Consider the following 17,216-nt stretch of genomic DNA (forward strand, 5'->3'; position numbering starts at 1 on the left):
CAACCAGTACAGATTCTTGGAACCACTTAAGGGACTTGCATTACATCTTTATCTTCATTTCTCAGCAATATAATGTTACGGTCACCGCTCAGATCTCACAGTTGTCCTGTGCACGACGAGAAGACTGCGCGCCAGTCCAGAGGAGACACCGCGCTAGAAGCACCAGCGAGCGTCGCGCTTATCATCCCGCCTCACCGACACACACACGACCCTGACGAGGCGGGCCCCTTAAGTGTTGAGATCGAACCCGAGACCCTCGTCACATGAGCACGGCTCGTTGTCACGGCCGCTGACAAACTCTTCCTTCGTCTTTCCAACATCTACGCTGGAATCACAGTAGCGCGTCAGACACTAGCTGATGTATGCGATGAACAGCGATCTAGCCAATCATGGGTATCACATTGTTGTGCCTAACACGCCAGCCTCTTGATTTACTGAAATCTGTAAACCATGTTTTACAACCCGAATTTTGCACCTATACCGTGAGGCTGCTCAAGGTTCAGAAATGTAAGCATCCATGTTTAGATCTTCTTGGATCTCTTCAAAGGTAAGTGTAGACTACAGATTTCAGTAGTCAAACTTACGACATGGTTTACAGATTTCAGTAAATCAAGAGGCTGGCGTGTTAGGCACAACAATGTGATACATTTAATCATACCGCCAGAGAATTACATCTCTAGCCAATCATGTTAGACGCATGTGTGAATCATCTAGTGTGACAAAAAAATGGCGGGCGTGACAGACTTCCCGATTAGAAAAGTTGGTTAAAATGTTGCATTACTATTAAAAATTTTATTCCTTTATTTTTTATGTTTTATTATTTACCAAAGTCGTTTGGTAAATATATTATTTATTATATTCGTTCACGTGCAGTGGCTTTTTGGAATTAATATTGATTTCGGACCAAACAATTTTTTTTCTCGCGACAGTTCAGTTGAAATAACTTTGATGGCCGTGCGTGACGGCAAAGAAACATTTTGTATCTAAATTATTTCTTTTTCTGTTCAAAAATGACATTTTTACTGCAACTAGATGTTTGGTGTCGCTTCGCGTCTGCCGCGATATTATGATGTCAGCGTTAAGAGCATAGATCGAACGGTCGTTTATTATTTGATAATTGCCACAGAGTCTGCGCGAGCTTCGTTCTTATTCGTTAGTCGAAGTCTCTCCCGCCCACGGCGATATTGTGAAAGACGGTTTGATCTCGTGTCATCCCTCCCGCTGCGATTCCCGCCGGGTGTCTTTTTATTTATTTTTTTTTCTTTTTAAGTGAATCGCGCCCGGGTATCTTGGACCAACCCTTTGCTCCGCTCCCCCACCCCCTCCTCCCCCACACCCCTCTCCCACACACCTGCAATAGCCAACCCACCCCTTGCGTGTTCACGTTTTATGACAATGGTTGGTTATGCCCCGTCAAGGTTTGCCCCTTGCTGGGGTGGAGGTGTTGTGAGCCCTTGTAAAAGTGTCACCTCCAATACTGCCTCGTAACTGCCGTCTTCGCTACACGGAACCGGCGAAGGGGTTGGCTTTGGTTTTGTTGTTTTTGTTTGGGTTTTGTTTTTTCCTTTGTCCAGGGTATTCGTGTTTGTCCAGATCTTCACAATTTTTTTTTTGAAGTTAACACTTAATTCGTTAGGCGCGTTGAGGGTGAAATGTTAGTAAACAAATGGAAATGCGATTAAGTGTTTTGGACGGATGTTGAGCATTGTTAAGGTTAAGTGTGCATGCTCGTTTCTGCTGCGCCCACGAGCAGAAGTCCAGACAGACTATAGCGCGAGGCAGCGTTTTATCGTTACTTCCGTGATGATAATCGGGGAACGTACCAAGCCATTAGTGTGCCAAATAAATCTTCGTAATAGCAAAACTATCCTTTAATACATTTTATGAATTTTAATGGTCATTAAAATAAATAATTACAATTTAAAAAAAATACTTTTTTCAATACTGGGATAACATCATTTATAATTCAATATTCTCCGTAATTATTTATTGCATCTCTGTAGCTCAGGGGTAAAAAAATACTGAGGCCTGGATCATACGGCACTAGGAATTACACCACTGGGCATACGTTATATTTTTTTATGCAACTTATTGCATTTAAATCGTATTATTACATCAACGTAAGTACAGTCAAATTAACGTGGTTGACATATGATTCGTTGACAGCAGTTGATGACACAGTTCAGTGTTATAAAGTTAGTTATTCACGATGTGTTAGGAAGTTAATACAGAGACGCCGGCCATCATTCATTATTTGTAGTCGTAAGAAAACGCTGAGTGGCAGCTCTTGTAAGAATATTATTATTATATAGCATTACATCGCCTTAAGGGCGAAGAGAAACCAGTTTATGGTCTGGTCTCACCGAGTGCTACAATATTACAGTAATAAAATGGGCATTAAAATTAAAAAATATATGTGAAGCAAATTGATTTGCATAATGGTATAAAATCTACAATTTGCTCAACTTGTATTTTGTTCACCTTCCGAACGGCCTTTATCCTGCGGCCTCGAAAGCTGGAACACTGTTATCGTGCGTGAAGACATGTATTTGCAAGATTCACACATTTGCGTGAGCCTCTGTGTTCAATTATATGCCACGCTCTCTCATTATGCGTACGCCCCTTAAGAACCAGCCGTGGACAAACTTGCGTTTCAGAGGCAAACGAGCCTAAGTCCAAATTTTGCAATTTTCTTTTTGTTTTATTGTGCCTTCAAAGTTATTTTCCACCTAACTATGACATTTTAAGATTTTTTTGCATGCACCGGACAAAAAAGGATGAATTCGCAAATACAGAAAACAAGCCAAAAAAAATCAGCCTATGTCAAAAGTTAAAAACATAGGCAGCATAGAAAATTCCTTGGAAGGAATTTTATCACAAAAATATTACAGTAGGTACAGATGACAGCGACGATCGGACAGTCGCAAAAAACTGTAAATAAATACAAAATAGACCTTTTACAACACAACGACATCAGGCGAACTCAACGATGATATGAAACAAATAATGTAGACACTAAAACGACAAAACAGAGCCGCACAGGCGAACACAAGAACGTGACAAAATAGGTACATGTTGTGGACATCACTACGACAGCACAGATTATTTCATAATCGGATGTAGAAGATATTTTTTTTTCTTATTCTGAATGCCAGGAAGTACCAAAATTCTACTTAAAAGGGCGAGAAGGGTGGATTGGGTAAAAAAATGAAGGTTATTATGCCTACCTAGAGTAAAATAACCAAACTAAAGAACTGTGTTATGAGAGAAATTTGTTAGGAAGAGTGGTAAAAATTGCCATCATGACGTGCGTATTGTTAAACAAAGATTTTATCAATACATCAGCACGAAACTAACATTAAACTTCCTTATAACAAAAAAAATCATTTTTCTGTCCAGAAGGCATTCTCATTTTCACTTGAATTGTTAACGTGGAAAATATTGCACACGTCCTCTCTCTGGCTACTTATATACCTCCATGGTGTAAATGACAGTGTTGTACTTGTGAAAGTAAAAACTATGGTAAATGATACTGTTAACAATTATCTGGGGGTGTTTTTCTCCCCCAGATATTTTGTTGCATCATTATTATTATTATTATTTGGTTTTAGAACTGGTTGATTTACATAGCTTAACAGGAAGCATGAAACATCAAAACGTTATGCAAATGTCTGAAATTTTCACGTCTCGTGGTTTCTTCCGAAGCTCACCACGGCGATACGGGTTCGATTCCCGACCAGATCAGACCCGTATTTCTCGTCCGCCCCTTCTTTTCGCCAATGCTCCGTTCTCGTCTAGCCACCCCCTGTCACCTGTCATCTGTCATCTTTGGAGACCCCCTGTGTCGACCGAGACTTTAGACCCTGGTGCGTCCACGTGCAACGTGCGTTATAACAAACAAGTCTCACATGCATTGTTTACATGTGTTTTTTTCCTCGCCATTATTAATTAATCACAATTACTGTAAATTTGACACTATACCTCTATTGCTTTCGTTGTTCTGTCACAGATTTTTCAACGGATATTTACTAAATGTAATTAATATGACACATATGTGTAAAAAGTCCGCGCAAGTGATAATAATTACAAATACTTGCGATGAGGAAAAAAAGAATCTTCATGGCGTGTGAAACTTAGAGGCTTTATGTAATATTAGCAATATAGGTTTTCTATAAGGGGTGTCTACTTTCTGCATAATTAGGCCTACATGGTAAGAATGTGACGCTTTTTTTTTAAAGCTAATTGTTGCGCCATTTTGATTAGATGCCCAAGACACTGACTGAAGTGTAGTGTTTGCATTATTATGAAAGTGACCGTTTTTAACGCGGGAGATTTTAATTCGTAATTACTAGAGACTGTAAAATTCGCGGATTCATTTCGCGATAGGATAGAGTCCAAATACTTTTTGACATTATTTTGCTTCAGTGATTGGGCCACAGTTTATCTGAAGGACTCTGGGCCAATGAAAAATCTTTAACAGAAGAATTAGCGAATCACGATCATTCCAGTCAACAGGTGTTACGAGTCGGAACCAATAAGCAATTGTAATTTGTACGAGTGCGTAGAGGATCATGGAGTCTATCCTTTAGGGATTTAAAATCGCGAATTTTACAGGTCTCTTAGTAATTACTAACCATCACCTGACGTTTCCGAGCACCATTTCCACAATGTTTTGGGCGGGACATTATGGCGATGGTGAAGTTACATCACAGCATGCCGTCTCCTGATAGTCTCAAACCCTATATTGACTGATCTTCATTGCTTTAGTGCCACGCTCAGGTGGCGAAATAAAATGCATTTGGTTCGATCCCAACACCCGAACTGATTAGTCTTGTGGTTCGTGAGCTGCTGTTGAGCTTAAATATATGTGAGCACAAAAAACCTACGCGCAAAACTCTTACATGATTTTTGTGTATTTAATTTCAGATTGAAGTGCTCAATAAGTACTTATTCATTACGTCGAAACCTGCCATTTACTTGGTCAACCTGGCTGAGAAAGACTACATAAAAAAGAAGAACAAATGGTAAGTAGTTATTTTTTTTTTCCTGTTTTTAAAATCGAACGCGCGTAACTTTGGTGATAATCGAGGCACTAGGAGTCGAGGTTGAAAATGTTTCTTCCACGTGAATACACCAATTTTAGCCATTTTCGCAAAAAAAAAAATGCAGACTAAAAACAAAATATATATTTTAAACCTTTTTTTTTTAAATATGTTTATAATCATAACATATTTCCTCGGCAGTTTTTTTTTTTTTTTTTTAATATTGTAGATCACACATCAGACAGCCAATCAAGACGCCACGTTTAAAACCTACCATCATGATTCTATACGTGTTTTTACTCTACTTTCCATTTTGAATTATTCATAATTGGCGGACGCGACAGCCGTACCGATTTTTTTTCCTCCAGATCTTTCATAAGAAGGGTATCAAAACTGCTACCATTCTAATGTTACAGCCAATTCTCAAGTGGAATACCTTATTTTAGTGTTTGAAATGTTTTGCTATTTCGTTTAATGCTTTACTTTGTATGTTAAATAGAGGATGTTAATATTTCAGACTGCTTTGATTTATTCTAACTTTTAAACAACAGTACGTGTTTTCGTTTTTTTATTGAAATTGAGCCAGCGGCCGAATGTGCTGCTATCTGGTGTGAACAGCATTAATAATTGGCTAGCCATGTCGCAATAGATTGTAGCGACTCATATCGTTCCAGCCACCAATACAATAGCACCTAACATTTGCTCGACATTGCTGCTATTTGTGACGCAGATTAAAGATTTTATTTTTAAGTGAATACGTCTTTAAAATGGCTTCCATAGTGGGAGGCAATTCAATAAACGAATGATAACTAAATCGGGGGATACAGTTTGGTGTTGCAGCTACATATCTATCATGTCCATCCAGAATTTAAATACACCACTGGATATCTAAAGGATAAAAGAAATTCGTTACGCTAAGTGAGGACTGTGACGCATCGCGCGCGGTGGAGGGGGGAAGCGTCGCCATTTTGAGGTCATTTTGCTGCGTTTCGAGATTTCCATTTAGTATAACTTTTGACTCGGAGAAGCTACGACATTCGTTTTGAGTTTCAATCGTCAGCTCTCTTCAAAATCTATCGATTGCACATATAAAACCTATAATTGATGAAGTTACAACACGGTAATTATTTCTTTACTTGATTTCTTTCCTGAACCCGACGAACGGAAATAGTTGCTATCACAAACAAAACATGGAAACCCGAAGGACTTCTTAAGTGTTCAAACATGATTATAACATACATAAAATAGCGTATTTTATATTTTGTATAGAAACTATTACCTGTTACGTACACATATTCACGTACAATAAACGGCCGTGTCCATGACACAGCCACACCACTTTTTTTTTTGACGTGATAATGTCTTATAAATCGATGAACGCCGGTTGCACGCACGAAAAAGCATGACTCATTGTCACGTTCCGCCTGAGCCGAGCGTGCAGGAACGGGCAACCACCGTGCGGAAAAAATATTCTATAATATCAAACAGGTTAAGGCGGGCTTTTTAAAGGCAGCAATTAAAAAAAAATGTGATTTATTTGTCCAATTTCGTCATTTCAAATTAACAATTTATTGACATTGATTTGATTTCAGTTTATTTCTATAACTAATTGTTCGTGATTATATTAAAACAAATTATTTAAATTAAATTTGCAAAAACTGTAAATAATTTTTGAAAATTAAAAAAAGTATGCAATTTTTCATCAATGTTTTTCGTATTACTTTATCACGTAAAATTATTGTCCGTAAACCAACTTTACAGGCAACCCCCCTTTTTTTTTCTGAGATCATTTGGATCGCCGTTCGGAAACGGACGAAGCACGACTGGAAGGGTTGTTGGATTGCGGAGTGGACATGAGGGATGCGACCGCGGTCGAGTGCTGCTTGCTCACACGACACGTCTGGGAAGGCGGGAAGGCTCTGGCGGAGAGGGGGGGTGTGCATCTGTGATCTGTCGCAGGCTGATCAAGATCAAGGAGTGGGTGGACAAGAACGACCCGGGATCCACGATCATCCCCTTCTCAGGGGCGTTCGAGAACAAGCTGGTGGACATGGACGAGGGCGAGAGGCGGCGCTACGTGGAGGAGGTCAAGGCCACGAGGTAACCTATGCCTATATGCCTATCTGCCTACCTATCTATCTGTATATATAATAAAAAAAATGGGTGCGTGTACTTAGGTACGCGCGTGAGAAGTTATACTTCTTTGGCATCATTAAATAAATTTGTAACGATTCATAGATTGATTTTCAGAGAGAGAGAGAGACATATTGAATGTCTATAAAACTAACTTCTTTATGAGAGCAATTTTCATAAAATAAATCATGAAATCATTCAACGATAAAAGCTGTTTATTTAATTAAGCGGATGGGTTCGCCCCAAGGAGAAAATTGACGCGGCGAGACCTCGTGGACATAGAGAAATGACACACACTCACTATTTATGTGTCTATGAAACATGATTTTTTTTCCTGCAATTTAAATTGTAATATACAAAAATGGTATTGAAAATTGAAACAAATATGGCGACACTACAAACTGTCAGGATTTTTTTTTCTTATACTCTCTATTTAGTTCCTTACAATAGCATTCTCTCTCTCTCTCTCTCTCTCTCTCTCTTTCTCTCTCTCTCTCTCTCTCTCTCTCTCTGTCTCTATATTCGCCCTCCCAGGAGCGTTAAACTTTTAACGCACCTTGTTGGAAGTCGCATTAGAAGTATAACTTCAATAAATAAAATAAAATAAAATTGTAAATGTTCGTTCGTTCAGAATTTTAAATCTCAGAAAGTTCTTCGCCGATTGCTCTGAAATTTTGACACAACGTTGCATTCGAATATGCGCGTGTACCAAAGGATAGGCACCTGGCCAAAGAGATATAAAGAGAGCACTATGCTATATATGTGGCTGGGCTCGTTTTCGTTCTCCTATTTGTGCTATGATTCGTCCACCGCCCATAAAAATAAAATAACCATGAGAGAGAGATAGAGGGGTGAACGAAATAATAAGACAGAGAGTGTGCCATGCGCTTGTTTCAGAAAATAGATATAGGTATCCCATACAGTCGGCTGTGAATGCCTTGAATTTTATATTAGATACCAGAGCGCTCACGTTCCTTATAGTTCAACCAGCAGCGTAGAGAGCGCTATTGAGACAGTCCTTGCATTTCCCGCATATATAGTGCTACCTGTTATGAATTTCATATTTCGTTCATAGATTTGGTGTGTTCCAAATGGAAAAAAATTGTTAAAAGAAACAGTAACATGCACAGTTTTTTATGATTTATTTCAACAGTGAGTAATATTTATTGTTAATTAATCACTATTAGATAATTGTCTTCTTTCTCTCTCTCATTCTGTGCTGTTTTACCCCTTACAATATACTTACAAGTCGAGGTTTGAGTTACACACGCTCTTTTTTTACAAATAGAAAATATTTGGATGAGTTTTGGAAAGGCTTGAAAACACATATTATGATTAGCAAAATTTAAGTGTTATTTCATGGGGTATATAAAATTAGCAAATACAAATAATTTTACAACAGCGTGGGATTGTGTCTCTAGATTGTCATATCAAAACTCTTATGTCATTATGTCTCCAGACACTAAAGCTTACTGCTGAGATACAGGCTAAGTTTGTTTAAAATAATACAACCAAACGGATAAAATTCATCATACTATGTAATGTTGTTTGACCATCTCAATTTTTATTTTGTTTTATGAATCTATGATTATGGAAAAATAATGAGTTCAATACCCTTTACGATTACCTGTGTCATAAGTCTTGATTGTTATTGAAGGAATATTACGATTGTTTACTACAACTTGTTTCGTATGATAATAAAATGCGTCACTAGACAAGAATAATAAACCCTGAAATCGCCTTTCAATTTCAGTAATTGAAATTTTCTGCTTACCATGTTTATAAGGTTACAAAAAAAAGTATGATTTATGATATGTGGAAATAAGTTGCGGCGACCGTAAAAGTGAAGATGCTTTTCATCCTCGTGAAAATGTAGTTGTAATGACTTCCAGTAGGTATACTACTTATATGTCAGTGTTGTGTATGAGGAATGTTTAATGAATAGCTCTAATTGAATAGTTGGGGCTGTAGATGTATCCTCCAAACCACAATTACGGTGTTTGAGGGGTCGAACATGAAAGGGCATTCGTGAGAAGTGGTCTTTCATTCGCTGATGACAATTTCTTTTTTTTTTTTATCTCTAACGGGAGTTGTAGTTAGCCTTTCATCGACGTCCTGAAATCACATCAAGGGAAGAAGATCGCTGCCTAGCTTGATTCGTTGTGGCGCTTCGCCGTGCGTAATTCTAGGTTTGCGGGTAGTTTTCATTGGGGGAGAGATGTGTTTTTACGACTTTGTGCGGTGCGGGGGAGGGGAAGGGGGGTGGAAAGGTCTCGATTCCCCTTTAATGTTCCCCGAGAGGGACGCGTCTGGCGACTTGGAGCGCAGACGGGACAGACGGACGCAGGTAGTAAATGAGCGGAACAGAGATGGCGGTCGGCATTCTTTCAAAAATATCGCCAAACTAATAACAGTTCTTTTCCTCGCCGCCTCCGCGTCTCCTCCGCCGACGCCCGCCCTCCAAAAGATCTACGAATCTTCTCGGAAGGGTTAAAAGTTTTGTGTCTCAGGCAATTAGGGTTGCTGCCGAGTGTTTGTGATTATCATTATCGGAACGAATTTTCCGGGGCTATTTTTTTTCCCCCTGTTTCGGAAACGGGGATTGCAACGAAACCTGGGTCGTAAAACAATGGTATTACGTCCCACTACTTCATCTGGGGGGAGGGGGGTGAGTGGGTGAGATAGTTTTGGGTGGGGAAGAATTGGATATCATAACCCCTCTTCTGTTTGTGAGGGTAATTGCATACGAAATCTCGGGACTGGAATATCATCAAAGGTTGGCTCAGAACTCGGCTGTGGGCCTTATTATTATTTTTTTTTACATTGTGCTTAATGGAGCCGAATTATTTCCCCAGGTATACGTGTCTCGGCGCCTAGACAGTCGCCTAGTCTCCCTCCCCTGGATTTTAAAAACTATCATTTTGTGAGCTGCATACAGACAGCAAAGTAAGACTTGAAGCATGCATCCAGGATGTTCGCGAATTTTGGGAGGGATACATTTAATGGGGTGGCATGGAATGCCAAACGAAGCAATTTGTATTGAAGAACGCAAGTCCGTAAAAGCAACAGTGCAAAGCTAGTGCATTAGAGCGAAAATTTGAATTTCGTTGCATTCCAGTGCCTTATCATTAGGGGCATGCAGATTTCGCGAAAAGATTTCGAGACTAGATGAAAGTTAAAACACTATAGCGTCGTCTGTGTTTCGTGATTGGGCGAGTTTCTCCCAGGTACAAATCGATTGTAACAACACCAATCACAGTGATTCAGTGCGGAAGTAAACGCGTCCTGGGTGGCTCGGTCAAATAAGGCAACGACTTCTCTCGCAGACGGCCGCCAATCACAAGGAAGAAACTACAGGTGCGGGTATACCTTGTTGCAGTCTAATAAGTGTTCAGGTCTTTTCGCGAAAAATGCCTGCCCCTACATCATATTCAGGTGCTCAACGACAAGCAGGTTTAGAACGTTTAGAGTCAGTCGAATGGAATAGCGAACATTTGGCTGTGTTACACTTACGCGTTTAGCTCTGGCCGTTAGCGTAGTGTTGACGGCTCAGTCAGAACGGTTCTGCGGTTACGCGTTTTGCGCACAGCAACAGCACGGCAAGGCTCTTAACATTTTCAGAGACGCCCGTTATGCACACATGGTGTCCATCGTCACAAATGTTCGTCCGTCTGTAACTCTGTCCGTCTGTAACTCTGTCGACTAAGAGTGAGTGGCTCATCACTGTAAAATGTCCCACAAATTTCATTACGTTCGTTAGCCGAGTGGATTGGTCGGCCTCCGTAGCGCAGTCGACGGCACACCGGGCTACGGTGCGGGGGCTCCGGGTTCGAATCCCGGGTAAGACATGGGTGTAATTTGTATTGTCTTAATAACAACCTTCAACGAACACTACCATTCCTCCATGACTCGGGGTGACTTCCAACTACAACATTAAGGGGGGGAGATTGTTGCACACTGGTGACTGTCCAAACTTGCCAGTGTGCCATCAATCTTATAAAAAAAAAAAAAGTGGTCTAAGGCGCTCGACTTCTGTGACGTCAGCTTTCGGATTCAGCGATCGTGGGCTCTACTCCCGGCCACGCCGAAAAAAAAGTTTTTTTTTCCCGGTAAATTCTAAGATTATATACATACATCTAACTGTAAATGATTCGGAGAGACTTTACCATTTCTTTGTGACGTTGCAACTCCAAATAGTTATCTCAGATGGTAATAGGTAGTGTCGGTAACTCATTTCCCTATGATAATTATACATAAATATAGTTTAAAAAACTAAAAAAACATGCTTTTAAAGAATATCAAACTAAAAAGTTAAAATTAAATATAGTTTAAAAAACTAAAAAAACATGCTTTTAAAGAATATCAAACTAAAAAGTTAAAAATAAATATAGTTTAAAAAACTAAAGAAACATGCTTTTAAAGATTATTAAACTAAAAAGTAAAAAATAATTTTAAAATTTAATTTATGACAATAGTATATAAGCAATACTAGTATAAATGAGAAAAAAACATGGGGCGCTTAATATACAAAAAATATGGCACAAAGCGCCTCAAGCTTTGTTCTCATTTATACTAGTATTGCTTATATACTATTGTCATAAATTAAATTTTAAAATTATTTTTTACTTTTTAGTTTAATAATCTTTAAAAGCATGTTTCTTTAGTTTTTTAAACTATATTTATTTAGAACGGAAGTCGAATTACGGCGTAGTTTCCGCGAATATTAAGCTGACGATCGTGTGCGCTAAGCACTTATAAATGATAAATCAAACCCCAAAATATATATTTCAATATATTTGCGAGTTAACGTGCATAATTAATTACTGTTGTGTCTTAAATTTTTTTTTTGTTTCAAAGTTAGAACTGTGTTCATAAGCAAGTTAAAAAAACATAATACGGAAGCAGCTTAGCAAATAAACATCTTTAAAAAAAAATCCTTTAAAATAAACACAACGTCTTTGAGATATTTTTTGAAGTTATAATTGCATCCGTCTGCACGTCTGAAGTCGATGGTTGGCAGGTGTTTGACGGACGGGTAGATATTTTACATTTCTTAACCCCCCTAACGTTTTGAAAAAATTTTCAATATTTTTTATTCAAACTAAGGAGAAATTAACTGTCTTCAATTGATTCATAAAAAAAGAGGAGTCACTGTCTACATTACATTTCGTAAAACAACCCCCATTTCCCTTTTCCACCCATCAATGCATAATATTCTGGTACTTCTTGAAGTAAATGAACATACTTGACATTCAAAATAAGAGTAAAATTACGTACTTTATAAGATTTATAAAAGGGTGTAGGTCATTCTCTTCGTGATATTTTTAAAAACCGCCCAATCCCTATTTTCCATACCCTGAACTCTGGATTAAATATTTCACATTTTGCTTTCAAGCTAAGGAGATTTAAAAAAGAGGAAAGTCACTGTTTACATGAAATTTCGAAAGAAAGAAAAAAACCTTTCCCCATTCCACTTTGCGGTCCATTAAGGCAGATTTATAGTACCTACTCCGTAAAGAAAATTTTTACACATGACGTTCAAGCTCAGAGGGAAAATGTTGTCCGTATATGGTTTAGAAAAAAAAAGTTTAGGTGACACACTACATGAGATTTTGAAGAAAAAAAAACACTCCTACCAATCTTTCCACCCCCTAAAGCATAGATTACGTTCTTTTTGATGACATTTTTCTTGCTTAACAAAAAAAAATTAAAATTTCTGGATGTACTTTTTTTTTTACTATCCACATTTCTATTTTTCCACACGTTAAAGCAGATTCGGGCCATCTGATTGGTAGAGACCGGAAAAATTCGCGAATTAATTCCGCAATAGGCTAAAATACAAATCGTTATACCTCAGTGCTGCCTCTGCTATTGGCTCACAACTCACCTGGATGACTCTGGGCCAATGAGAAACACCCAACCAAAGCTTTATCGAATCACAGGCTGCTACGCTGGAACGTCTCACAAGACAGCAGCCAATCAGTGGGTGGCATTTGACCGAATGTACGTAGAACTATGGAGTTCATTCTACAGGTCATTGAACCCGCGAATTTTTCCGGTCCCTACTGATTGGTTGCATGTCGCGTGATGACGGATGGCTGGATGACACGAATCTTTGTAGCGTTCGTGGAGGCGAGAGAAACTTCAGCAGAAGCAGCAAGCGCTCCCCCCTACAGACGTGACGTGTGACAAATAGGGAAGATCTTCGTAGTCTTGACCAGCGACTGCCGACCTCCGTAGCGTAGTCGGATGCACACCGGCCTACGGTGCGAGGGGTCCTGGGTTCGAGTCCCGGGTAAGGCATGGGTGTTCCTTTACATACAGAGAATTGATTGCTGACGATATGATAAGATTTTGGATAAGGACAAAGTACCCTCTGGCTGTTGGTGTAAAACTGTAGGCCACCCTAATTCAAATTTTAAAAAAATTGACCAGCGACTGCACGAAAAAAGGTCTCGTACTCTCAGCCAGTGGAGTCAAGGAGTATAAAAGTAAACAGAGATTCCTCATTTATTTCTCTGAAATCAGTCACTAATTATTCTCACACTACCAACCAACCGGCATAAAACAAAATAAAAAATTTTCGTTTCGTCTCGCATGATATCGTACTAGAATTTTTTTTTCCCGGGTGGATTCGGGCTTCAGTCGATTTGTGGAAGCAACATGATATCGGAAACATTTTAAACAGAGGCTCTAATGTGCGTTTTCATTGTCATAGACTAACTTGTTAAATTTGTTTCAAACATCATTGCAGTGAATTAATTTTTATTTTTGTATTCGCATATAACTCTACATCGATGTGTCTGCAGGTCACGAAAGTTGCAAAGGTCACGAAAAAGCCTCGGAATAAACATTAACGTCGTTAAATGTCTTAACTTTACTTAAATTTTTAGCTTTTTGCTAACTTGATTTTTTTTTTCAAACGCCTTACTTCACTTTATTGTCCCGCACATTAAATATAAATATTTATTTACTGTTCATTTGAATAATGTCTAAAAAAAATTCTCTGAAAAGTTTTTAGCTCTCTGTTATAAAATAGAAGATCAATCTCGTATTAAGTTTAATTATTGAATTTGGTTCACCTTTTATTTGCAGACGTCCTGAATGTTGACGGTCGATAATCCGACAAAATCGCTAATTGTACACGGCCTTAGTCCCGAACGTCAAGAGCGTACGCAGCATTTCATTTCCAGTGTTTTTATTTGGGTTGGGGGGGGGGGGGTGTTTATAGAACCACTTAGCCGGCTGTTTGTTTTAAGTAAGTAGTTTATTGACACATTAATATACATAAAATGGCGCCTAGTATGTGAGGCTACCCTTAATACAATTTGAATCATTACATGCTCCAGCCATATCGGCTCTTTCATGTGACACATTTTCTATTTACCGAAAAAAAAGAAGACGAAACACGTTACTTATTCTGAAAATAATCAGGAAAAAAAAAACACTGATTTCCTAGAATATCATTTTTATCCTATCTATGAAATGAGGAGGAAGGTTCTGGTTCACCTTATAGCTTTGTAACAACTGAGTAGGTACATAACAACGATAAACGCATGTTTACATCTCGAAAATAAACATGATACATAAACACGTGAAAAAACAAAAAAAAAAATAGTGCGTGGAGTCCCTCCGCGCGGAAGAAGTGAAACTTCACTGTTTACTTCGCTGCATGGCAAGAATACCACGCGCATGTGCTTGGGATCTACCGACTCACTCTCTTTCTCTCTCCTACTTTCTACCTTTGTGTATCTTTCTTTCTCTCTCCCTCTTGCGTTGTAATATTGGACGCTACTCGTTGCTAACGCTCGCGCTGGCCTGTAACAGGTATACCTACTACGCGCATGCGTTCGAGTGCCACGCATTCACTCTCGCTCTGTCTCTTTCTATTCCCCCTCCCCAGAAAAGTTAAACGTTTAACGCAACCTTGTTGGAAGTCGCATTAGAAGTTTCACTTAAAAAAAAAAGAATTAATTGTTGAGGGAATGAGATTTTTTTTTAAGGATTTCTTTGGCCTGGGGGTGTGGGGAGGGGAATTAAATCTTCCCTAGCGCACGCATTTGCCTGACGTGCAAAGTATCAGTGAAGAGTGAAGACATACAGTATGTTACTGTGTGAGAAACTGCGTTTGCCTACGGCTGATATTGTAAGGGCATGTGTGTGTGTGTGTGTGTGTGTATGTGTGTGTAAGCAGGGGTGCAACAAATAAATTTCCAAAAGGGGGGGGGGGGGGGGCAATATACCTTTTTATATAGAATCATCGACCCCCCCTAATTGAAGCGGGTGGAAAATGGTGCTATTTAAGCAGTTTTATTATCTAAATATTGATTACGCAGCACTTTCTTTGCCCCCGTTTGCCCCCACTTCAAGGTTTCAGAAGGGGGGCAAATACCCTTGCCCCCCCCCCCCCTTGTTGTTGCGCCCCTGTAGTTTAAGTGTGTGTTATTGTCAATAGTAATGTAAGTATTTGATGTGTAACATCTTGGCTCTCGGTATACGGCATTTGGTGAGAGCAATTTCGTGAATGGAACGGAAGTCGCACGGAACGGAAATGTGTAACAGACGACGCTGCCATCTGTGGCGGATGACACGATCCAAAGTTCATAAAGCCCGAGAGAAACTTCACAGTATTAACTTTTAAACAGTCTTTTAATAAAAAATTCCTCGTCGAAAATCAGGTCCACAGCCGGATTATTTTATTTAATTTTTTTTCAAGTCTTTTTCGCTTTTATCGTAGCAGTTGTCGTTTTGTTAGTTTAACTGTTCGGTCTGCTAATCAAATGATCAATAAGTAGGGACCTGAAAAATTATTGCGGTTTCGATGACCTTCAGGATAGTCTACACATTCCTCTGTACACTCGGGCAAATAACGCCAGTTAATTGGCTGCTGAATTGTGAGTCGTCTCAACTGGTTTGCCCGTCATTCGTTACTTCTTTGGTTGAGGGTTTCTCATTGGCTCAGAGTCGCCCAGACGAACAGTGGGCCAATAGCAAAAACAGCGTATACGAATTTCTGACTATCGCGAAATGAATCTGCGATTTTTTCCGGTCTTTATCCATAAGTCGACGTAGCTGCTCCGGCAGGGAATTTTAGCGACGGTTGCGGTGTCCAGAAATGTTAAACGGTTGAAAATACAATTTGGGTAAATTTATCACGCGTCGGAATTATTTTACGTTAAATTTCGTGTCCTACTTTCGTATAATAAGTAGGGGCAGGCATTTTTCGCGAAAAAATCTGACCGCCTATTAGACTGCAACAAGGTATACCCGCATCAGCGGTTTCCTTCCTTGTGATTGGCGGCCGTCTGCGAGAGAATTCGTTGCCTTGTTTGACCACAGCCACCCAGAAAGCGTTTGCTTCCGCGCTGAACTACTGTGATTGATGTTGCATCAATCGACATGTACCTGAAAGAACTTCATCCAATCACGAAGCACAGACGATGCTACAGTGTTTTAACTTTCGTCTCGTCTCGGGATCTTTTCGCGAAATATGCGTGGCCCTAGTTATAAGTAGGGCCATGCAGATTTCGCGGAAAGATTCCGAGATTAGTTATAAGTTAAAACACTGTAGCATCGCCTGCGTTTCGTGATTAGGTGAATTTATTTCAGGCGCATGTCGATTGTTACAACACCGATCACAGTGATTCAGTGCGGAAGCTAACTCATCCCGAGTGGCTCGGTCAAAAAAAAAGAAACGACTTCTCTAGCAGACGGCCGCCAATCACAAGGAAGAAACCTCTGGTGCGGGTATACCTTGTTGCAATCTAATAGGCGTTCAGATTTATTCGCGAAAATTGCCTGCCCCTAGTTATAAGTGTATTTGCGACATGAGAACGCGTGTTGCCGAGGTTGGATTGTTAGACACCACTGGCCATGTGCTGAGAGACTGGAGTGTTATAGTGCCGACGCGCGCCGGCCTGTTCCAGCGCCCTCGACAAGATAATCGTGCACGGCTACAAGGCATTGCAGCTGCAGTACTTCTTCACGTGCGGCCCGGACGAGGTGAAGGCGTGGACGATCCAGGTACTCCCAACAGCCACA

General features: G+C 39.6%; 1 protein-coding gene across 1 annotated transcript in view; it reads left to right on the top strand.

Moving 5' to 3' along the window:
- Positions 1-17,216, top strand: part of LOC134540438 (obg-like ATPase 1) — a 114,245-nt gene that overhangs the window by 84,152 nt on the left and 12,877 nt on the right. The window contains exons 7-9 of the mRNA XM_063383188.1: positions 4,927-5,024; positions 7,002-7,142; positions 17,102-17,198. Coding sequence (XP_063239258.1) covers positions 4,927-5,024; positions 7,002-7,142; positions 17,102-17,198 — 336 coding nt within the window. The remainder of the gene's footprint in view (positions 1-4,926; positions 5,025-7,001; positions 7,143-17,101; positions 17,199-17,216) is intronic.

The sequence above is a fragment of the Bacillus rossius genome, chromosome 16, assembly GCF_032445375.1.
Source record: "Bacillus rossius redtenbacheri isolate Brsri chromosome 16, Brsri_v3, whole genome shotgun sequence".
Classification (NCBI taxonomy): domain Eukaryota; kingdom Metazoa; phylum Arthropoda; class Insecta; order Phasmatodea; family Bacillidae; genus Bacillus; species Bacillus rossius.